This window comes from Piliocolobus tephrosceles, chromosome 2 (genome assembly GCF_002776525.5).
Source record: "Piliocolobus tephrosceles isolate RC106 chromosome 2, ASM277652v3, whole genome shotgun sequence".
Classification (NCBI taxonomy): Eukaryota; Metazoa; Chordata; class Mammalia; order Primates; family Cercopithecidae; genus Piliocolobus; species Piliocolobus tephrosceles.
Window position 1 is genome coordinate 84,181,272 of NC_045435.1, and position 23,444 is coordinate 84,204,715.

General features: G+C 56.4%; 1 protein-coding gene and 1 pseudogene across 1 annotated transcript in view; both read right to left on the reverse strand.

Annotated features, from left to right (window-relative positions):
- Nucleotides 1-23,444, reverse strand: part of DNAH1 (dynein axonemal heavy chain 1) — an 87,578-nt gene that overhangs the window by 4,637 nt on the left and 59,497 nt on the right. The window contains exons 46-71 of the mRNA XM_023195578.2: nt 20,944-21,117; nt 20,364-20,402; nt 17,520-17,698; nt 16,173-16,403; nt 14,467-14,663; nt 13,806-13,941; nt 12,662-12,870; nt 12,225-12,396; nt 11,278-11,469; nt 10,807-10,917; nt 9,908-10,093; nt 9,400-9,591; nt 7,929-8,096; nt 7,654-7,845; nt 7,326-7,457; nt 6,684-6,809; nt 5,221-5,340; nt 4,947-5,096; nt 4,672-4,832; nt 3,566-3,791; nt 3,230-3,425; nt 2,770-2,921; nt 1,588-1,784; nt 1,193-1,337; nt 785-943; nt 573-704 (exon numbers count right to left, since the gene is read on the reverse strand). Of these exons, the coding sequence (XP_023051346.2) occupies nt 573-704; nt 785-943; nt 1,193-1,337; nt 1,588-1,784; nt 2,770-2,921; nt 3,230-3,425; nt 3,566-3,791; nt 4,672-4,832; nt 4,947-5,096; nt 5,221-5,340; nt 6,684-6,809; nt 7,326-7,457; nt 7,654-7,845; nt 7,929-8,096; nt 9,400-9,591; nt 9,908-10,093; nt 10,807-10,917; nt 11,278-11,469; nt 12,225-12,396; nt 12,662-12,870; nt 13,806-13,941; nt 14,467-14,663; nt 16,173-16,403; nt 17,520-17,698; nt 20,364-20,402; nt 20,944-21,117 (4,274 nt within the window). The remainder of the gene's footprint in view (nt 1-572; nt 705-784; nt 944-1,192; nt 1,338-1,587; nt 1,785-2,769; nt 2,922-3,229; nt 3,426-3,565; nt 3,792-4,671; nt 4,833-4,946; nt 5,097-5,220; nt 5,341-6,683; nt 6,810-7,325; nt 7,458-7,653; nt 7,846-7,928; nt 8,097-9,399; nt 9,592-9,907; nt 10,094-10,806; nt 10,918-11,277; nt 11,470-12,224; nt 12,397-12,661; nt 12,871-13,805; nt 13,942-14,466; nt 14,664-16,172; nt 16,404-17,519; nt 17,699-20,363; nt 20,403-20,943; nt 21,118-23,444) is intronic.
- Nucleotides 21,437-23,278, reverse strand: LOC111528784 (annotated as a pseudogene).

Below are 23,444 nucleotides of genomic sequence, written 5' to 3' on the forward strand. Positions count from 1 at the left end.
AAAAAAAAAAAAAAAAAAAAAGAATTGGGCTTTTGGCTGGGCGCAGTGGCTCACGTCTGTAATCCCAGCACTTTGGGAGGCCAAGGCAGGCGAATCACGAGGTCAGGAGTTCGAGAACAGCCTGGCCAACATGGTGAAACCCCGTCTCCACTAAAAACACAAAAAATTAGTTGGACGTAGTGGCGGGCGCCTGTAATCCTAGCTACTCAGGAGGCTGAGGCAGAAGAATCACTTGAACCCGGGAGGTGGAGGTTGCAGTGAACCGAGATCGCACCACTGCACTCCAGCCCTGGTGACAGAGTGAGACTCCATCTAAAAAAAGAAAAAAGGGCTTTGGCAAGTCCCAGGTCACAGTGTGTGCTGGGTGTCCCTGGGCAAGTCACATCACCACTTGTACAGGTAACTGGGGGTGGGGGTGGATTGAGAGGATTAATGATGTCAATGTGTGGCACATGTCAGTTGCTGAGCCCATGCGGCAGAGTGCTTTGCATGATTCTCTTATTTCTGCCTCATTAGTCCCTGATGGATGCAGAGGAGGCCCCAGTGGGTCTGTGATGGACAGGGCAACACACCTTGTCAGGGTTGATGTGCTCAATGAGGCGTTCTAGGGCTGGCATCCAGCTTGGTGCCAGGTGGCAGTTCTGGAAGAAGACCCACTTGCCCCTCTCTATGGAACTGCGCATCATGGCTTCTGCCCGAGGGCCCTGCAGGGGCAGGAGCACTGAGCAGGGGGGCAGTTAGCCCACCCTCCAGCCCACTCCCTTCCTCCCTGCCTAGCCCCGACCTGCCCCTGGCCCAGGGAGATGGCAGAGAGCTTTTTGGAGAACTTCATTTCTTCGGCAAACTTGTAGAGGTCGGCAGCAGGGTCTGTGCCAGGTGACAGCACAAAGATGAGGGGCGTGGTGGAGTTCGAGTCTTTGAACACCACTGACAGGTTGGCTGTCTGCAAGGGCAGGGGGAGATGCTGAGACCACCTGGGGCTGCAAAGAGATCAGGGCAAGGGAGGGGGATCTGGGGTTCTCAGAGTGATCCCCAGTGGCTTCCTGGTGGGGGCTGGAACCTCTCAGAGCCTTTAGGGAGCAAGCAGGGGTCCTGGCCTGGCCAAGTAGTCTATCCAGATGCAGCCAGGGCCCTAGGACCCAGGGCGGGGACGAGCTCAAGGTGCCAGTCCTGCCAGGGTGCCAGCACTTGCCTGGGGCTCAATGAAGCGTGGCTCCAGGTTGGTGGCCACAAAGTCCTGCATGGCGTTGGTAACCTTATCCCTGCGCAGGCAGCGGAGGACTAGCAGCTTCTGGAACTGGTCTAGGTACTTGTCCCAGATGCCGGGCAAAGGCTCCCTGCAACAGTGGCCCACACCTCCCTGAGAGCCAGCCTATTGGAAGGAGGTTGGTGGCCCCAGGGATTCGGCTGGCTGTACAGCTGGGGAGAGTGGGCTATCCCAGGGATACAGCACTGGGGACACAGAGATGTGGCCACAGCTGCCGGGCAACCCTGGGTGGCCCCTTAGAGAAGGCTCTCAGACAAGCCTTTCCTAGGGACTCGTCCCCTCGATAGGCTCATCCTGCCATATTCTGGGGCCCAGCTAACCGGTGGGGCTCAAGGCTGTCGAAGATGACCCGGAATTCTGAGAGGTGCTTCACGAAGTCGGAAGAGAAGGAGGAAAAGGTTGGCAGGTTCGAGAGTGCTAGGACGTCTCGCCAGGCCCGGTCTGACAGCCAGTCTGGTGCTGGATTCTCAGTCATGATCTGGATAGAGCCCCCGGACAGGAGGTAGCGCCACTCACTCTGGCAGGGGACAGGAGGAGGCTCATGCCCAGGCCCTGGCCAGCTCCTCCTGCTCTGGGCACCCCCACCCAGTAGTGTCTCTCCAACCACCCTCACCTGAATAAACTGAGTCTCCCTTGGGGGCGGTAGTCAAACAGGTCTGGGTTAGTGTTCCCACCCTGCCTTTTCCTGACTGTGTGCCCTTAGGGCAAGAGATGTGACTTCTCTGGGCCTCTGCCTTCTCATTTGGGAGTAGAAAGAATCAGAAGGTTGACTGTTTCCCAGGCCAGAGTCCTGTGCCAGGCACGCAGTTAGGGCTCTGGCAGTGGTGGCTGTCACTCTCACTGTCTCGGCCGGGCTTTCCACAGAACCACGAAATGCGTGGGGCTTCATGAGAGTGTGAGTTCCTGGCCAAGCAGGTGTGGGAGGCTCAGGACAGTCCGTCCCTGGTGACAGTCTTCGTGCTCACCAGCACACTCAAGGCTCGAGAAGGCCTGTGCTCACAGCATTGGCCTTCTTGAACCTTGAGCCATTGGTTGGAGCACAATGAACCCAGGGTCTTCCGGCTGTTTTTATTTATGTATTTATTTTGAGACAGAGTCTTGCTCTGTCTTCCAGGCTGGAGTATAGTGGCACGATCTCAGCCCACTGCAACCTCCACCTTCTGGGTTCAAGCGATCCTCCTGCCTCAGCCTCCTGAGTAGCTGGGATTACAGGCATGTACCACCACACCCAGCTAATTTTTGTATTTTTAGTAGAGACCAGGGTGGTCTTGAACTCCTGGCCTCAAGTGATCCACCTGCCTTAGTCTCCCAAAGTGCTGGGATTGCAGGTGTGAGTCACCGTGCCCAGCCCCGGATGTTTTTAATCAAGGAATTGTGTTTCCTCTGCCCCTTTGCTCTTGTGGTGCCCTCATGCCTGGCTTTCCCTTTCCTTCCAGCCTATTCTCAGGCCCTGCCACAGGGCCACCCCTCAGGCAGTCTGTCCTTGGCATCTCTGCCAGCACCTGGTTGATTTTGCCTTCGTTCATCATGATGCGAACACACAGCAGGAAGGCAAACATCAGCTTGTGCTTCTCAAAGAGACTGCGGCAGACGTTGCTGTAGAGGCTGTAGGTCAGGTAGCGGTTGATGTTGGAGATGCGCTTCTTCAGGTTGTCTGTGGAGTGGAGAAGTGATGGCAGCGTGGAGAGGTGAGAGGAAGGAAGAGCCCCGGGGTCCAGCCCAGCCTAGCCAGTCTCCCCAGCAGCCGTAGGGGCAGCCTGGGCCTCCCCTTGGGCACTTGGTGTTCCCAGTGAAGGGGCTCTGAGGAGGGTAGGAGTGCTGTGTGCATTCTTATGTATTGTGAGTCTAAGAGGAGAGTGTATGCCAGTGAACACAGTTGTGAGTCTGTGTGTGCCCCACAGTGGAAATGTGTCCACATGGGTCATATCTGTGCAGGGTGGGAGCCTGGCATGCTGGTGCTACCTGCTCTCTCTGAATTGGCAATGCCCGAGAGGAAGATGTTGAGAAACCACTCGAGGGAGTACTGGTACATGGGGTCCACGTTGGCCAGGTCAGACACACAGAAGAAGAGGATCTGGGTGCGGACAGCCACAGGTATGTACTCCATGCGTGTCAGGTCGATGTCCTTCTCCGTCTGCTCTGCAATCCTGACCTTGGCCTGTGGGTGCAGTGGGTGGGGGGAGGGGTCAAAGAGCAGAAGGCAGAGGGTTTGGGGGGCAGGCCTAGGGCAGACAGGGAGAAGTGGGGGGCAGGCCCGGGGCACACCTGGGGCAGGTGGGGGGGCAGGCAGCAGCTGACCTGGATCTCAGCAGCTTTCATCTTGGAGGCTTCCAGCACCTTGATGAGTTCCATGTCATCTACAGGGTTGCCCTCGGAGGAGCTGAGCCGGTACAGGATCTGGTCCTCAATGTCCTTCAGCTCCTGGCGCATCTTGGCATTACTGATAATTAGCTGGTTCTTGGCCTCCTCCAGGTCGGGTCGCTCCTCTGCCACTACCTGGCCCAGTAGCTGGTCCTCTAGGCCACTGCCGGGGGGAGGGGACACCAAGTCTGTACTACCTGGTGGGCCCCAGAGGGCCAGCCGTGAACCTGCTCACCTATCCACCTGTGCTTCTAGGGCTCCAAGAGCCTAGCATCCTTGCCAGTGTTGTCCTAGGAGGCCTAGCCTCCATCTCAGGCTTCAGGGCTAGTGCAGAGCCTGCCTTCAAAGAGACCAGTTCTCAGTGAGACCTTGGGGGAAAGCCTGTAATCCTAGAAGGGGCTGAGCAGTTGGATGTGTGAATGGCTGGGGTCTCAGGACAACACCTCCTTGGCAGGAGGGGGCTGTGATACCCAGGGCAAGTCTTCAGGGTGTTTTTGCCCCCTGCTTTGTGGAGAGGTTCACACTGATCACTGAAATGGAGGCCTTAGCACAAAGCAGGCCTGTGGGCTGTGGGCTGTGGGCTGTGGGCTGTGGGCTGTGTGTGGACGGCCCGTGAAAACCACAGTGCCTGGGCTCCTGGCAGCAAGGGTAAGAAGCAGGGTATTTGGGTTCAGGGAGCCAGAGTGTGCCCGACTCAGGGATCTGGGGCACCTCTGAGGATGAGGGCACAGGGCCTGGTGAGGGCTCAGCAGGAGAGAAGGGGTCCCTGGAAGAGGTGAGGCTGGTGCTAGACATGGAGGCTGGGGACCTTGGACAGGGATCTGATGAGGTGGGGATGAAGGTTCTTAGGTGGAAACAGTGGTGGGTAGGAGGAGCTGGTGGAAGGGCTAGAAAGGCTTGGAATGTGAGTGCCTGGGGGGAAACTGGTGGAGATTTTGGGTGGGGGAAAGTCCCACTGACTCCCGACCTGGGGGTGGGAGAGGGGCAGCTGGGCAGGCAGAGGCAGAGCTGATGCTTGGGGGTTCCCAGGGGTGGGGGCTTACCTGGGCGACAGGGTGAAGTTGATAAGGGTGAGTTTGGTAGAGATCTCGGGCGTGTAGTGTGGGTTGGGCAGCTTGGTGGTGATGTACATCCTGAAGTCCTCATGGTAGGGGATCACCGTGTCCCCCAGCTTCAGCACCGTGTTTCCCTGCTGCTTGTACGTCTGTGGCAGGTGGGACTGGTGGGTACTGTGGCCTGAGCATCACCAGTGGGGCAGGGGGAGGGGACTGCCCTGTCCAGGCCTACAGCCACCCTGCCATCACCACTGCAGACCCACCTGCTTGAGCAGCACGGGCTCCAGGGCCGGGTCCAGCTCCTCGCCCACGTTCTCCAGGAGACATGGCTTGCCAAAGCGGATGGCGTTCTCCATGCTGCGCAGGAAGTCACGGTCACTCAACTTGAACACGTCCAGCCCATTGTCCTTCTCCTGTAAGGAAAGGGTGAAAGAAGAGGTTGAAGGGACTGACAGCCAGCCTGAGGCTCTGCTGCTCACCACTACCCTTGCTATGCCTGGCTGGGGTGGGGCGGTGGTACCTGCTGGGTGGGCTCACCATGTTCTTGATCCATTTGTTGGCCTGGCTCTGAGGGTCAATGAAGTGGGTCCAGCGCTGGGAAAACTGGTTGATGACCCCGTTCTCCACTGAAAGTGTGTCGTTGGGGAGGCCAGCGATCTGTGGAGAGCCAGGCACTGGACTGGGTCAGGGCTTTCCTGCAAGCAGGGTCACTGGGGGCATCAGCATCTCCCGGCCTCGTGCTTTGGCTATGGACTTCCCTCTCCTTACCGCATCCCCTTGGAGGTTGCGGGCAGGTAACGACGTGGGCAAGGCCTCGCCCCCAGGACTCCTGCCTCTCCCCCGCTCCTGGGCTGGATACCTGACCATGGCACAGCCCCAGAGAGAGCATGGGCCCAAGGACACTGATGGCCCCAGATGGACAGAGAAATCACAGACAGAAAGGCCCTCCTTCGCTGTGCCTTCCTGTCCTCTTGCCTACTGAGTGCTAGCTTGGTGAGACCATCTTTATGGAGCCCATACCCCACTGACCCTCCTGACCTCTGCCCATGCCTGGCCTCTGCCTATGGCCTCCTGGTTCCCTCTCTTTGCCAACTCTCCCTGCCCTTCGGAGTCTTGCCCAGACACTTCCTTTAGGAAACCTTTTCTCTTCTTTTCTTTTCTTTTCTTTTTTGGCAATGGCAAGATCTTGGCTCACTGGAGCCTCCACCTCCTGGGTTCAGGTGATCCTCCCGTCTCAGTCTCCCGAGTAGCTGGGACTACAGGCATGTACCACCATGCCTGGCTAATTTTTGAATTTTTAGGAGAGACGGGATTTTGCCATGTTGCCCAGATTAGCCTCGAACTTCTGGGCTCAAGCAATCCACCTGCCTTGGCCTCCCAAAGTGCTGGGATTACACTGCATCTGACCAGACAACCCTTCTAAATCCTACTGTGGACACTGCTTCTCAACCTCCACCCAATCCTTTTTTTTTTTTTTTTTTTTTGAGACGGTCTCGCTCTGTCGCTCAGGTTGGAGTGAAGTGGCACAATCTCTGCTCACTGCAACCTCCACCTCTTGGGTTCAAGCCAATTTTCCTGCCTCAGCCTCCCGAGTAGCTGGGATTACAGGCTCATGCCCCCACACCTGGCTAATTTTTGTATTTTTAGTAGAGACAGGTTTTCACCGTATTGGCCAAGCTGGTCTCGAACTCCTCACCTCAGGTGATCCACCCACCTTGGCCTCCCAAAATGCTGGGATTACAAGCGTGAGCCACCATGCCCGGCCCATCACACTCTTAAAAGTACCCCTAATCCCTCTCCCCACATTTAGCTGTGCCACACTCAGTCCAGCTTTCTCCTCCTCTCCTACCCACCACCCTCTTGCTGGACAGGAGGGTTCAGCAGAGGCAGCTCCGAGCCAGGCCCTGGAAAGCAGGGTAGGAAGGAGGCAGAAGGCTCCTGGCCCAGCCTGGACCACACCACAGGCCCTGCCTGGGCACTCCTGCCCCTGGGGTGGGCACCTGCCACGAGTGGATCTTCACAGGGTTCCCCAGCGTCCCGATTAGCGTGGGCTCGGAGGTGTGTGGGACGTTGTGGCTCCTGAGCTGCTTGACCCAGCTGTCGTAGAGCACTGTGCGGTACTGGCCCTGGGGAGATGCCAGACTCAGGACCACTCCACCACGACACCCACAGAGACCTCCCAACTCCCACTAAGCCACAGTGCTTGGCAGTTACAGAGACCTGAGCTCAGACATGGAGCCAGATACCTGCATTCTATTCCCACTTTGGGTGACTTTCTTGGCCTCCGCAAACCTCAGCCCTTCATCTGTGAAATGCTAACTATGCCCGCCTGTAATGGCGGCTATGAGGATTAAATGGGACACAGATGGCATGTTTAGAACAGTGCCTGGCACGCAGCAGGTGCAGAAGTGTGAGCTCTTCTATGTTCCCACTAGGTGGCTTTTCTGGCTGTTTTGTACACTGCTGTATCCCCAGTGCCTTACAGTGCCTGGCTCAGAGAGGGAGCCTGCTAAGTGCTTGTTGAATGACTGAGTGAGAGGAGAGCCACCTGCAGGCTGTCTGTCATGGAGGCGAGGCCTCAAGGAGGAAGGGTCTCTTTGGGAAGGCGAGGCTGGTCAGAGACACAGGTGGGGACTTCTTACCGTGAAGGGGCCCAGGTAGGCCACAAAGCCAGCGGCCACCAGGACATCGCCAGAGATGTTGTTGAGCGTGTACTGCAGGTTCTCCACCGTCTCCTGCCAGCGCACCTTCTCATCCGACAGCCCGTTGATGAGCTGGAGGGGCAGCCCCGTGGGGTGGGCTCTGGGAGGCTGGGCTAGGGGCCTGGGGCTGACCCTACTCGCTATAGCACCTGGGGTTGCCAGGGAGGGGGTGTGGACAGCCACCCCAAGACCCACCCTCGCCCTGGTCCCTTCTGGCCCCTGTCTGGGCCAGGCCTGTCCGCAGGCCTTGCAGGAGAAGGGTGCACACCTTGCCAGCGCGGCCCAGCCGCTGCTCACACTGCTCACACTTCAGCTCCAGCTCCACCTTCTTGGTAATGCATTCCCGGTACTTAGCCTGCATTGTGGCGATGCCGTCCTCCACCTCACGAAGGCGCTGTTTTGCCTCATCCAGGATCTGCTGTGTCACCCCCAGGTCGTCCTGGGCCTCCCGCAGGGCTTGCTGTGGGGTGAAGGGCGCAGGGTTAGCTCGCCAAGTACCCCGGGGAGGGGAGCATACCCCCACCAACTCCACTCAGCTCTCACCCGCTTGGGCTCCACGGCCTTGGCCACGAAGTGGTACTTGTGCATGGCGCGCACCCACTGGCAGATGGAGGTGCAAGCCTTGGACACCTTGGCAATGGCGGCTGGCTGGAACTCTTCATTATCGATGTACGGCTGGATGGCTTTGATTACCACGTCCCCAATGTTGTCCTGAGGTGGGAAGTCTGGGCCTCAAGAGGCTGCTTCTCAAAGGTGACAGGGGAAGGGCTCTGCTGGGAGGTGGGGCCTGCCGAGGGACGCCCTGGCTTTTATGCCCTGTGCAGGCCTCAGTATAGATTCTTTCTCCTTAAGGAACAACACACCCCAGAAAGGCTAGCCAGAAAGGAATCTTTGGTCCCCAGGATTTTAGATCATATGATTAGGGAGGTCTTCCTTGGTATACTGCGGCAGTCTCAAGAGCCCATAACACACAAGACCCCACTTAAAAGCTCATTTAAAGGCAAGGGCTACTTTCTGAAAGCAAGCCCATCAGCAGGTATTGGGATGAGTGAGTGGTTCTGAGACCCACCAGGCTCATGTTCAACCTCAGGAGCCGACGCCATCCCCTGGGGTTCTTGTCCCACCCCGGGAGAGTCCCGCCCTGTAATTCGTAATAGGCCCAGGTATTTGCATTGTTCACGAGCCCCCAGAGGTCAGAGCGTGGGCCCAGGGGAGCCTAAGCACCAGCCTTGAGCACTCCTGACTTGGGCGCTTCTCTCAGAGGCACTTGATTAGGCCTGTGGGGCCTCTAGTTTCCTGTCTGATGGAAGAGGAGAAGGAGGGATGGGATAGCCCATAAGGGGTCCAGATGCTGCTGAAATGGGTGTGGGATGTGCCGAGGGCCTGATACTGACACACAGTGGATGGTGGCCTGTGTGGGACAGGCAGCTACCTCCTAGCTAATTTCTGGGCTGCAGAGCTAAGGGGCTATGAGCTCCAGGCTACTTAACCATGGCACAGCCCCCGAGAGAGCACATGTCCAAGGATACTGATGGCCCCAGATGGACAGAGAAACTCAGAGACAGACAGGGAAGCTGGGCCCCAGGTGCTGAGGCTGTGGGAGAGAGGGAATGACTGGGCAGATGGTGAAGGTCTTGGCCAAGGCCTGGGGGTTGCTGGGAAGAAAGGGCATGAAAGAGAATCCCCAGGCTGTGGAGACTTGGAATGACCATGAGTGACTTCCTATGGGGCACAGGAGCCTGTCCAGGTCCCAATTTCCTCAATACCTTTCTGTGGGTGGGTCTGTCACCCTCAGGCTGAGAACTCCTTGGGGCCAGGCTCTGGTTCCAGCCATCTACGTGGCCCTCGGGCCCTTGTGTGGTGCTGGTGGTGGGGAGGTGGACAGAGAGAGATGGGACAGAGGCCACTGCACATGCAGATGCTGTGGTGGGGCAGGCTCCTCTCCAGCTTCACTGTCCTGCTGGGCAGGCCTTGTCCTCACTCGCTGGCTGGCCAGGGTGCCTGACATGCTTACCTTGTCAAACTTGAAGAGGCTCTCGAGGAAGCGGCCCGGGTCCTGCAGCAGCCCCTTGCCAGGCTCCCAGTAGTCATCCACCTTGGTGCCTGGCTTTTCTCCAGGCACCTTCTTGGGCTTGATGCCTTTCATGATGCACACAGCTTCTATGACCAGCTTCACGCCTGGGGGTGGCCGCTGCATGGCACGTACCTGCAGGCCCAGCCACCAAGTGGGGAAGACTCAGACCCAGTGGGCACCCCTGGGCGGGGACCCTGACAGAAAGGTTGGCCTTACCAACCAAGTCCCTACTACCACAGGACACGGGCAGATCCAGAGATCCACCGAGGTTGGCCTCAGCCCACAGTTCCTCCTGCTCCTCAACCCAGGTACCCATACTCCTACCTGGGCCCTGGGGGCTGGAACGAGGAGGGCGGGGCAGGCAGCTGGGTCCCAGGGGATGTGCAGAGGGAGGGCGCGAGGACAGAAGCATATGAGAGGGAATGCCAGGAGATGCCCTGCTGCCCACCTCAGTCACGTCGTTCTTGTTGAGGTTGCGCAGGCTGGCCAGTGCCGCGTCCAGGGCCGGCAACGCCTCGTCCAGGTCCTTCTGAGCATCATCGGCAATAGCTTGTGCCTTCTTGGCCTTCTCGTTGGCTTTGATCTCCTCTGTCTGCACTGAATTCCGGGTCTCCTCAGCGATGGCCGTATCCACCTGGGGATGGGAGGCACAGGGCTGTCCTCCTCCCTCTTCTCTTCTCTGCATCTCAGTCTCCCCAGATGGAAGGAAATGAGCGTTGGGGTGCCCTGTCCTCCAAGGACCCTCCAGCTGTGATAGGCCAGAGAGGCCTGGGAATATCAGGAGCCCCTTCCACCTCCTGAGTGCTCACCATGGGCCTGGCATGTGGCTGGGGGCCTTACAAGTTTGGATATCAGTGCCCCACAGGCAGGGCCCCCTAAGCCTGCAGGCACCTTCACGCAAGACAGAGAAAGACCCTCCTCCTGCCTTTCTTCCAGCTTCTATCTGCTGGGAAATTTTGCAATGCACTGACTTTGCTGAGCAGGATACTCGACTATCCCTTCCAGAAAGCTGTCATAAGGAATATACAAACTGCAAGGTCTGCTGTGAGGATCGGGCCCTCCAACGCAGGGCCCTGTGCTGGGCAGACTCCGGGTTGTGGTTATTGGAATCGTTCGGATTCCTCTGCCTTGCTCCTCACTGACCCCCTGCCCAGTGCAGCGCCTAGCACAGAAGAGCTACCGGGCAAACATTCCATGACTAAATGGATGGCTACTGATTGAGGAAGCTGGGGCACAAGGAGGCCAGATGACTTGTGGGGGCCAGGCAGCTAGCAAGCCTGTGCCTGTGTGGGGGTGCTGAGCTGCCTCAGAGTCAGGCATCAGGGAGGGGCTCAGGAGCACCCCAACCTTGATCTGCTCCATGGTGAGCATGGTGTCCTTGGCAGCCTCCTCCAGCAGGGGGTGCATACTCTCCAGGTCCTCCTGCATCTTGGCTACGTCCTCAGAAGTGCGCAGCAGCTGGGGGTCGGGGCACACAGAGGAAAACAGGTGTGGCAGGGGACAGAGAGAGCACAGGGCCTGCTGGGCCGCCCTTATTCATGAGAGAAAGGCTGTGGCCGGCAGCTTCAGTGGCCCTCAAGTTGCCCAGACAACCCCAGAGGAAGGGCATCAGTCCCCCAAGTATCTGTGGGGTGCCCTGCTCTGGCCTGGCCCTTGACTGGCAACTTTTGTGCTTTTGACGAGGGGGGAAACCACCCACTTCAACAATGTGGGCTGCAGTTTGAAAGGCCGAGCGTGGTGTCACCCTGGAGTTAGGGCTGAGTGAGCGGGTAGCCTGCAGGCAGCTGGCCTTGTCCACGGGGACTCGCCTGGGCCCACCTTGTCGAGGCCGCTCTTCATGCGGTTCTTGGCAGTTTTCAGCTCCAGTTTCTTCTGCCCGATGAGGATGGAGAAAATATGAAGCAGCTCCAAGTAGCTCTTGGGGGTCACATAGTTGTGGCGGGTCAGCTCTGCCAGGTACTCGATGCACTTCTTGGACACTGACTGGTGGATGTACACACAGACCTGGATCTGGGGGAGTGAGACCATGGATGCCGGTCTGGTAGAGGCCCCAAGAAAGACAGGGACTGGGTGCCCACAGCCACTGCAGCCTGGGCCGAGGAGGGAACCACAGCAGGAACCTCCATGCCTCTCACACTCACTCTGTGAGCCTCACGACCTCCAGGTCGAGGTCACCTTTTGTGCAGATGAAAAACCCCAGGCCCAGGGAAGTCCAGAGGTTCGTTCAAATTCACATAGCTATCAAGGGCAGGGCTGGCTTTGAACTTGGACCTAGGTTTCTCCCAGCTCTTGGCCCAGTGGTCTTGTCACAGCCCCCATGACCTGCCTGTGTCTGAGAGCCCTGAGGGGTTGCCCCCTCAGATACTGGATCTAGGGGGAGAGAGGGCCCATGGCCTCAGCACAGCTGGGTAGGGAACTGTTGGGACTGTCACTGTCTCAGGTTGAACCAGGCAAATCTACATCCCCATCTGTGGTCTCTGGAGTTCTATCAGGGGGTTCTTGGAAGAAAGCACCATGAAGCCCTCAGGAAATAAGGGAAACAGTACCCATGCAGCTGTGTTCCCAGCACTCTAATCATTGTGATGACCTGTGGCACTGCCCATTTACAGATGAGGAAACGGAGGCTTAGACAGGAAACACAGCCTGACCAAAAGCTGACCCTCTGTGGTGGGCCTGGGAATCTCACCCAGACCTTGGTGACCCTGAGCCCATGCCTCAAACTAAACACTTCTCCCCAAGGGCCTGAGCTTCACCAAGACACCCACCAGTCCTTGGATTTCTTCCTGGGAGGATTCCAGTTCTGGGATCTCATTGATGAACATGGTGGCTACAGACTTCAGGGCCTCTGCCGGCCACTCGTTAAACCAGTCGATGGTACAGCAGTTGACCAGGGAAGGAAACTGCCTCAGACGAGCTCGGAAGACCTCTCCGATGGGGCTGGAAAGCCAGAAATCCAAATGAGGTCCAGAGACACTGACCAGTGCCCCCAGGAGCCCAGGACCCAGGGCCCTTGCACAGCCCTGTGGCATGGCAGCCAGGACACAGCAGCACAACAGCCTGGGCCCAACGACGTGATGGCCAGGCCCAGGGCTGCGTCTCCTCATCTCAGGCTCCAGCACGAGGCGTCCAGTGTCGCCAGGGCCAACCCCTGTACACACCCAGCTCCGCTGCCCTGGCGCAGCCCGGCGACAGCTGCCTCTACCTCATGCACAGCACCATGTGGATGTTATTGCGCACACGCCCAGTGTAAGCAGCCATGAGGTTGGCCTTGGTGGGCTGCAGGCCCTGCTCCTGGACATAGGGCCGCATGGTGCTGACGATCTGGTCCTGCTCGTCCACGGTATAGAGGTTGGGAATGTCACCGGAGTTTAGGACGTTGTTGATATCCTCCAGGAAGGATTCGTTCTTGATCTGGGGAGGAGTGAAGGGTTGGGGAGCTAAGCCCCTGCAAGTTGGACTTCATGACCATAGTCTTGTTGGACCTTCACAACAGCTCCATTTGACAGACTGTACCACTAAGGCTCAGAGAAGCCCAGAGTCACACAAGTGACCTCATGAGAGACTAGCCTGTATTCATAGTCTAGGATCTGCCCCTGTACAGAAGCTGTGAAAACCACTGGGTTGTGGCAGGACCCTGGGTCCTCAGTGGGGGATTTGGCATCTTCCTCTTCACCCCTCTCCCTGCCTCAGTTTACTCACAAGAGGAAACCATGGCCACGGGCAGAGATAGGTCCTTGCCCATCTCATACAGCCTGGGCCTGGCTTGTGTTAGATGGCATCCTCCCTTTCCTGACTCACACAGTGGCTGCCTTGAAGGGAGTTCTGGGGTTAGGACAGGGCTGCGAGCAGAGGGGCCTTTGTCCAGGGTGGGGCACTTTCGGGGGCTTCAGCCTGGGCCCCTGGGCCCAACCCTGACCACCAGCCAGATGGAAGCCTGTTCTGTCTTGTGACCCTAGACAACCTCTCAGAGATCTAGGGAGAAGCCTCATGTCACTCCAAGAGGGAACAGGGAAGCCATGGGTCCCCAGCACTTTGGGGACAAGCCCTGTGGTCCTTGAGGTGGAATGCCATTGGCCAGTGAGTGGGGTGCTATGCTACCAGGGCTTTCTTTACCCTTGGGGCATGAGTGATGATCTATGCCCCACCTTAGCTCTGAGAGGTTGGGTTTGGTCTCATGCTCTCAACTTGCCCATCTGTGGCCCCGCCTGGTCCTGGCGGTTTCTTCTGAGATCTGCCCTGACTGACAGTGAGCTGGGCATGAAGGACTGACCACTTTCTGGGATGCTATGCTCAGATGGGGTTGTGTCCAGCCCCCCGAGCCCTGCCCTCTGCTGTGGCAGTGGCACCTGGGTGTCTGAGAACAGGAAGGTGACGGGTAGGTTCTGAAGGCCCGCCTTGAGCAGGACCTTCTTGACATCCTCGCGCCACTCGGACATGCCGTAGTTCTTGGATAGTTCAATCTGGAAGCACTCGTACTCGGCCCTGGAGGCAGAAGTTTGGGTTGAAGCATGCTAGGGGCTTGGGGCCAGGCGCTGAAAGGTGGTGGGTGGCCACACCCTACCCCGACCACCTGGAGTTCTGCTCCCATCCTGAGCAGACTTGTAGACCCTTCAGGCCCTGAACCTGCTTTTTTGCCTCCAGACCTTTGCCTAAGCTGTTCCCTCGGTCCAAACGCCCTTTCCTTCCATCCTCCCAGCTCTGATTCTAAGAGCAGCCCTGGCCACCTCCCCTAGTAATCCCTCTGGGATGCCTGCTCTACACGTCCCTCCCCATAGCACCACAGGGCACTGCTGCTGCCTCTCCTTGCAGCCCTAGTCTTTCCAGAAGCTGCTAGTCTTTCCAGAAGCTACTAGTCTTTCCAGAAGCTACTAGTCTTTCCAGAAGCCTGTGGGCTGTGCGGGTCTGCTTCAGGGCTGCCTGAGGCCTCTACCACTGTACAAAAGCATGGGCTAAACCCATCAGCCAGCCCCAGCCACCCACTGCCCAGCACGCCTCGGAGGCCCTCACATGTGCGAGGCGAGCCGTGTGAGGGAGCTGCGGCCACTGCCACCCACTCCCAGCAGGAGTGCATTGCCCAGCGCCTGGCGCAGGGTGCGGCTGATGCGGCAGATGTGGCTCATGGCGTCCATGAAGAGGACCAGCTTCAGCTTGGCCGTGTTGATCTGGTTGTAGTCCTCTATGTACTCCTCGATCACCTGCATCATCTGCGCACCAAGGCGAGGATGGGGAAGGCGGGGCTTCTCTTACTGTGAGGTCTCCCCGCTTCCCCGCACCCACCTGCTTTCTTCTCTGTCCTGACCGAGAAGCACGGGTGCCTTGACCACCCTGTGACCTGGCCAGCTGCATGTTTCCCCTGCAGGCTCGAGCCCAAGCTGAACATTTCCAGACACTGATAAACTTGCTTAGGTTGTTGCTCTAAACACTGAGGGATTGGCCTAGTGTGGTGGCTCACACCTATAATCCCAGCACTGTGGGAAGCCAAAGCAGGAGGATCACTTGAGCACAGGAGTTCAAGACCACCCTGGGCAACATGGCAAAACTCTGCCTCTACCAAAAAATATATATATAAAAATTAACTGGGCATGTTGGTGCGTGCCTGCGGTCCCAGCTACTCGGGAGGCTGAGGTGGGACAACTGATAGAGCCCATGAGGTGGAGGCTGCAGTAAGCCAAGTTTGTGCCACTGCCCTCCAGCCTGGGTGATGGAGCAAGACTCAGTTACACACACACACACACAAACAAAAACAAAAACAAAACCCACTGAGGGATCAAGCATATTGCTAAACACATAGAAGCTAGCCCCAGCCCACCCAAATTCCTTCAGTCCTCATGTGAACTCCATAACTCATATGACTCCCTCATTGCAGACATGAGGTATGGTACATACTGAGCTAGAACATCTCTGCTCTCCCCGGTAAGTGAGTTCCCCTAATAAATGCTCTGGACTGATTACCCTGGAATTTAATGCTTCTTTCTTTGGAATCTCAACCAGTCCAATCTAGGGATGGCTTGGGGGCAGTCCCTTGTAGGAACTTGTTTTCTGCCACTTTTGGGGTGACTCCAGCCATGGGCTCAGCTGGTCAGAGCACTAGGTACTGGGGCCCTCCCTGACGGGGAGCTCACCTGCCACAGCGTACCCTGCTTCTCCTGTGCATGGTGGGGATGCTGGGCCTTAAGAAGCCAGGCCCCCCTGCATGAGGCCTGACCCAGGGACACATGGAGGCCTGAGAGGTGACTCAGAGCCCTGCCTGCTCCTTCTGGGGCTCACCAGGGTGTGCTGACCCTGGGACCCTGGCGGGAGCTCTGGGAATTAGGAAAGGGTGCGTATGGAGAGAAACTGTCAGGAGGCCTGCTTCAGCCATGCAGCTCTGGGACCACCAAATGAGGCCTCTTCCCTTCCTCCCTGGGGTGCTGACTGAGAACCATGGCCTCAGGCCCCCCAACCCAGCCCTCTGTGGAGGGATGATTGCCCCTATGTCTAGGCCCATCTCAGCTGGACCACAGGCTGGTTCTCAGAGATAAGCGAAGAAAACGGTACCCAGAGAAAGCGAGGGCATGCCGGGAGTCTCCTGGAGCTGGCCTTCTTACCCCACATCCTGGCCCCCTGGTTACACTGTGGTGGTCTGTGAGTGGTGACTGCAGGGGGCCTGGGTCCCAGGGAGGCAGACTGAAGAGGACCCCACCAGGAGTAGGGTGCCTGCCTGGACCCCTCACCTTACTCTCACTGGTGATGAGCTCGTAGGACTTGACATCGGAGCCTGGTGACATGAAGTCCCCGTAAAGAATGGGCTGGAAGGGGCACACCTTGTTGAAGGTCACCTCCCACTGCTCCATGCAGCGCTTGAGGAGCTGGTCGAACCAGCTGCGGTCCTCCTCATTCACCAGTCGGTCCCGGAACACGCGGCAGTTCTCATGATACCATAGTCGCAGCAGCTGCACTTGGTCCTGTGGTAGCCCCAGCATCGGTGCCTGTCCTTGGTCCCCGAGCCCTCAGCTATCTCTCAAAGCACCAGGCGAGGGAGGGTGGACCCCAGTTCCTGGGGCCCTGACTGGAGCCTGGTTCTCCTAGCACAGCCCAGGCACAGTGTGCAGGGGCTGCTGGCAAGTTCGACTGCTGGCTGGCTGAGGATGCGGCGGACTGCACAGTGCTGCCTGGGCCTCCTCATGCCTCAGCTCTGAGTTCAGCTGGCCACATGCCTCCTGGGTGTCTGGCTCTGCTAGCTTGTCACAAGCACCTCACTTCCACCATTTAGCCCCCTGTGGCTCCCCTAACCCCAAGCCTGCGAGGGATGCTTGATTCTCCTAACACCTTCCCAACACCCCACATCTAACCACCCACCAAGCCACACCGACATGACCCACAAATCTCTGAGCCTGCCCCTCTCTCCATCTCTGCTGCCACCTCTGTCCCAGCTTCCCTGCATCTCCCTGGGTGGCAGAACTGCCCTCCAGAAGCTCCCAGCCTTTTCTGTAGACTTTGTTGGCTATAAACATGGCTACAAGGCCAGGGCCAGCTTCTGTCCTGCTCACCCCATCTCCTTAGCCTGGGCTACACATGCACTGGCCGCTCAGTCCCATTCCAAAGTGCAGGTCTGTCCCCCGCCCACCCACACAGCTCTTCATTAGAACAAATTTAAGTTCCATGCTGCCCCCCCACCGTGTCCAGCGCCTGGCCCCATCCCTGCCAGTGCTCCTGACACCTGGCTCCCTGCTACATTTCCCCCTCCTTCCACCTGGGGGTTTTTGGTTCCCAGAGGGCACCCTGCTCACTGTCCCTCAAGTGTTCTCACATGCAGGGCCCACACCAGAAGCCCTCTTTCTCCCTCGTCTTGCCCTGGCTCTCTCATGTGATCCCTGTCTCAGCCACCATTCCAGGTGTGGGTTCAACCCACAAGACTGGGCTCAGCTGCACCAAGGCTAGGCTCTGGGGGGCCTGGCATCCCCATGTTCCAGGAAGCCCCACTCAGGGCCTGTTTGGGCAGGAAGGCCTGAGATTGGTGGGGCTGGGGAGGATGGGGAGAGCAGTGTGGGCATTGGGGAGGGTGCCTGCCCGCTCCTCACCTCGACCTTGGCTGGATCAGCCATGAGCATGCCTTGGAAGACCTTGGAGAGGTCCCTCAGGTTGAAGGTGTAGTGGGACTTGGCTGGAGTGGGCAGCAGCTGGGAGGTGATGGTGGCATACACCATGATGGTGGCTTCCACAAGGGGCTCCGTGAAGTGGGCAATGTGGGGGGCCCCGGCTGGGGGAATAGGAGAGTGGCCTGGGTCACATGCCAGGAGCTCCCTCTGCTGCCTCTGCAGGTCCTGACATCCTTGCCTTTGCTGTGCCCCCCACTAAGGCCCTTCCCCAGCCTTCAGGCTTGGATTCAGCGTACCCTTTGGCTCCGTCTCGGATGTCCCTAGTGTGGGGGAGGTGAAGAATCTCCTGCTCTGCACCCCCCTATATCTTTATGCCGACATGGCCTGTCGGAGCACTGGGACTCATCATGGAATTGGGGGCGCTTGTGGGGTCAGTGCTGGGCGGGGCCGTTACTGCCTTGTCCTATGGGGGCTGTGCCCAGACCTGAACATTCCATCTCTGAGCCACATGTGGGGAGGGTCTCATGGTCCACATAGGCCTCAAGATGCCTAAGGGTGGGCGTGGGGAGGCCTGGAGCACACCCCCGACCTTGAGGGCTCACCACCCACTTCAGGGCTGCCCACTCCTCAACCTGCATTTTTACCACTCACACACGTATCAGCCTGTTCTTTGAAAACTATCCAATTCTGTGCTGGGAACTCAAATTCTGTCAGTGGAAACTTGGTGAGAAGTAGAAAAAATGGAAAGAAAGGGCAGGAGAGGGGCTTGTCTGCTGACACAGGCACTGGTCACAGAGTGACCCAAACAGACATACTCCTCACTCTCAAGCTGACATTCTTGTCGGGAGGCTGACAACGAGTGGATTAGCAAGTAACAAAGACAGCAAACAGGTGTCAAGGGCTACGGGCAGCCCCGCGGCAGGAGAGGGGCCTGGGGATGGCCAGAGTTGGGCTTGGGGGCGACTTTACAGCAACGCTGGGGGAGGCCTCACTGAGGAAGGGGATGTCAAGCAAAGAAGTGAGATGCAAACTCGCACATAACTGGAGAAAAATTGTCCCAGGCAGAGGGGAAAGCAAGGGCAAAGGCCTAGAGGTGGGAGCAGGCCTGGCATGTTAAGGACCAGCAATGAGGGGGTGAGCAGGAGGCGGTGAGATCAGAGGACAAGGTGGGGCGAACTGAGGATGGCTTTCCCTACCATTGTCAGGACCCGGGCTCTTGCCTGGGTGCGATGGGTAAGAGAGGAGGAATGTGACCTGATGTAATGATTTCATGGGTCCCTGTGCCCTTAAGCAGAAGATAGACCTTAGGCAGGAGAAGGCAGCTGCCAGGAGACCATGGCAGGGCTGCAGCACTGGCCAGGTGGGCGAGGACAGGGTGGTGAGCAGTGGCCGATCGGGATGGATTCTTAAGGGAGAACCTATGGGAACTCCTGACAGGTGAGCTGTGGGGTGAGGGAAGGGGGCATGGAGGATGGTGCCAAGACTCCATCTTGTCTGGAGCACCTGGAAGGATGGAGCTGCCAAAGCCTGAGATGAGAAGAGTGCGGGGACCAGGGCACTTGGGAGTTTGGCTCTAGACAGGTTCGGCCTGAGATACCCTGTGGACATCCCAGGGGAGATGCGGAGCCAGGTGTTCAGGGGAGAGGTCTGGGCTGAGGATGTAGACTTGGGAGTTGCCAGCACCAAGATGGATTTCCCCGTCAGAGGCGGGATGGGACTGTCTGAGGAGAGTGTGGTTGGAGGGAGAAGAGGGAGGAGAGTGTGGTTGGAGGGAGAAGAGGCTGGAGACCAAGCCCAGTCCATCTGAGAATGGGCAGCCAGAGATGGGAGAGGCCTGAGAGAAGCCTGCGGCAGGAAGGGGATGTCTGCCGGCCAGCACTACTGACGCCCGGGAAGGCGAGGACAAGGGCTGACCGCTGGTCTGGCCACAGAAGGCCACTAGTGACAACAGCACTCTTAGAGGGTGAGGCGGGCATTCACAGGAAAGTGGGAGGGGAGGGTGGGTGCAGGGGGAAGAGGCAATGCTTTGCAGGAGTTTTGCTATCAAGGTGAGCAGAGAGGTAGAGTGATGGGCTGGGGCAGGTGGGAAGGGGGCCCAGAGAGGCTGTTTTGCATTTGGTGGTTAAGATGGAGAATGGGGCTTGTTTGTGGAAGGCCACCCAATGGCGAAGGGAGCACTGGTGTTGGTGGGGAAGAGGGGAGCCGCATTCCCAGGCAGGCCCAGGAGGAGGCTGGGCTTTGCCGTGGAGCAGCAGTCCGTTCTCAGCCACAGGAGGGAAGGCAGGGCGCAGGTAAGCAGGTGGGTGCAGACCCAAAAGGCAGCTGTCTCCCGACAGCCTCTTTCAGCTGAAGGCAGGGGGAGGAGGCAGGCCTGGGCAAGGACAGGGACTGCAGTGGTCAGCTGCCTTGCCGCGACGACGGGCAGATTCATCACAATGTCTGCCCTGCAGACATCCCGGCTTTCCTGTGCACACCTGCTCCCTGGAGTTCTGATTCTTCGCATAGGGTGGGAGTTTGTTGGATTCCCTTATTCATGCATTCATTTTGCATTTAATTTGCATCTATCATCAGCTGGACACTAACGTAGGCATGGAAGGGCTGGCTGACTCTAAGAATGGGTGAATGAGCCTGTGGGGCAGCCAGTGCCTGTGTCAACCTTTGCTCTGGCACCCAGTGGCCCAAGGTCCCCGCATGAACCTGAGGATGGTTCACCATGGTGCCTGGTACCAGTCTCAACATATCCAAACAGAGCCCAGAGCTCCTCCTGGAACCAGTGCCCCCTTCCCACCCAGGCCCTCCTGGGCCTCCACCCAGGCCCACACTTACGCACAGGCTCCCGGTAGCTTTTCTCTCCAAGAAGTCCATCTAGAGGATGGAGGGAGAGACACGGGGCTCGGGGTTAGGTGGACATCCTGCTGCTCACCCTGGCCAGGTGAGATGGTAGGGGAAACAGCATCTTGGGGTAAGCTTTTCCCCAAACTCCATAAATGCTCAGAGACACTCCATCCATCCTATCTTGTGGCTTCTCCTGATTTACAAAAGTAACATGCCTCCCCCAGAGTTTCTGGGCAAGTACTAATGTATACATATGTATGTATGTGAGTGAGTGCATATCTATGTGTATCATACATCCAGCAATCACCACGTGCCAGGCTTCACGCTAGGTGCTCTACATGCACTATCATATTTAACCCTCACAACCTGGAATGGTAGGTACAGATGAAGAAACAGGCTCAGAGAGATTCATGAGCTGCCAAAGGTCACACAGCTGAGTGAGAGGTAAAGCCGGGGTTGCAGTCATGGTTTGACCACTCCTCCCTTTCTGGTGGCCACCCAGCTGTCCTTGGTGTGGCCTCCCTGGCCTGGGCTTCTGCCTTTGTCCATGCTCACCCCCACCAATACTCACTCATCCAGTTGCCCAGGATGGTAGAGAAGATGCGTTTCTTGCTGACCTCGTCCATCTCAGCGAAAGACAGGTAGTTGAAGTGACGCATCAGCCGTGGGGTGATGGTGTTCCTGCCTCCACCTGGGGGGCCCATGGCACAGACGAAGTTGATGTCCACTAGGTTCTTGAAGGCGCCTGGAGTAGGGGCAGGAAGTCAGGAAGGGCCCTGGCCAGGGCTGCATTATGACCTTTGTGGCCCCTTCGCCATACAAAAATTCAAAATTATACTTTAGAACAGTATTGGAATAAAGACAAATACATCAATATTACACATGAAAATTTTTCTTTGCCCTAAAAATTCATCCTCCTCCCCTTTAATTTTTTTTACAAAGTTTAAAAGTACTTTTTTATTGCAGACATTTTCGTATACAACGTTAGTGAAATTGAGCCCCCCCCTCCCATGGTGAAGACACACTCCAATCTTATAAAAACATTCAAGTAACCCTGGACATTTTCATGTCACTCTCTTTTTTAGTACCTGGGGACTGGCTTTGGCTAGATTTTCTATTTTAACCCATGCTTCTTCCTGTACTTTCATTTTTAGCTTCTCTTTTAGTTCTTCTGCTTTGAACTGTTGTGTACAGTCATCAAATAGCTTTTGGTTCGTCTCCATGAACACCTTCAGGGCATTGTATATCAAGCCATGTATTATCTTGTTGCAATGGGTCTTTGAGTTGCGGTACAAGGAAGGAAACATGATGGGCAGAATCTTTGCGGCGTTGTCACTGATTAAACTCATGATGTATTCCAGTAATAGAGAGCTCGCTCTGCCACCTGGAAGTGTGGGCTGGAGACACATTTGGCCAACTGCTGGAAGAGGGGCTCCATAGTCTTCACAAATTCTGATGGTTCAATGACATCTAAAATCGCTTCTAATTCATTTAAGAACATTACTTCTTTTGGACTGTGAGTCTTTGGCCAGTATTTGAGAAGTGCCATCACAACAGGTTCCGCGAGGGTGTTGTCCTTTTCCAAAAACTGCACTATACAGTATGCCAGCTGGGGGTGGTAGACACTCAGAGATTTCACTTTGTGCAAAGGTAGTAACACCTTCAATAAGAGAATCTTGGCCGGGCGTGGTGGCTCAAGCCTGTAATCCCAGCACTTTGGGAGGCCGAGACGGGCGGATCACGAGGTCAGGAGATCAAAACCATCCTGGCTAACATGGTGAAACCCCATCTCTACTAAAAAAAAATACAAAAAAACTAGCTGGGCATGGTGGCGGGCGCCTGTAGTCCCGGCTACTCGGGAGGCTGAGGCAGGAGAATGGCGTAAACCCAGGAGGCGGAGCTTGCAGTGAACTGAGATCCGGCCACTGCACTCCAGCCTGGGCAACAGAGCGAGAGACTCTGTCTCAAAAAAAAAAAAAAAAAGAAAAGAAAAGAAAATCTTGTGTTGTTCTTTTAGTGGTAAGGCAAATCCATTAATTATACTTCCCAATATTTCCAGTAACTCTGCTATGCCATTATGATGCTCTGTTTCATAAATAAACCTATAAAATATATTATCTGTTTTCTGATGTAAGCTCTCAAGCCTAGGAATTTCCCATAGATTCTGTGAAGGGTGGTTTTAAGAAAATCTTTCTCCCGAGGATCTTCACTGTCAAAGAGCTCTAAAAGCTGCAATACAAACTTCTGAGCAATGTATTTCTTTGCTATATTAGGTTGGAAAGCTGGAGACTCTAAAAATCCTAAGAAAAATTCATAAACAAGTGTAGATCAGGCCAGGCTGCTTCTAACGTCGGTTCGTCTTCCTCTGGGTCAAATTTTGCTCCCGTAGGATTGGAGGAAGGCGGTAATGTTCGAAACGTGTTAACTGCAAACATATGGACTACTGGGTAAATAGGCTCTGTGATCACATTCCGATTATGGGTGATATATTCTACCATCTCACTTCAAGCAGCTCGTTTTACTTCCTTCCACTTTAGGTCACTTAGCGGATCAGAAACAAAGTCAAAAGAGGATGCAACACTGACATAACTTCTGGATAAAAAGCTTCTCTTGATCAGCAGGAGGAACATCTTTTAAGGATGGTAGTTTTTGAAGTTCTCTATTATTGCTTGCACTAAACGTTGAAGAATTGTGCCATTTGTCTTTCTTCACTATGGGCTGAGAGACGGGTACTTTTATTTTAGCAGACACTGTAGACGGGACAGCAACAAGGGTGTTTTTCCTGACGGAAATTTGCTCTGATTCTACTACGTCTTGTCCTTCTTTTGAATTTTTTCCACTCTTCCCTGCTTTTGGTGATTCTTTCTCCTTCTTGTTTTTATTCCGCATCGCTGGAGCGGGCCACCGCCGCCCCTGCCGCCGCCTGGGGACTGAGTCGTTCGCTTGCTCTCGCTTCACCTTTTTCAGACCCCCAGAGACTGTGGCAGCCATGGTGGCGGTGTCTCTCCGCCCCTCCCCCGGCCCGGCCCCCCTTTAATTTTAAGATAAATTACAATAGTTTTGTGGGTGCCT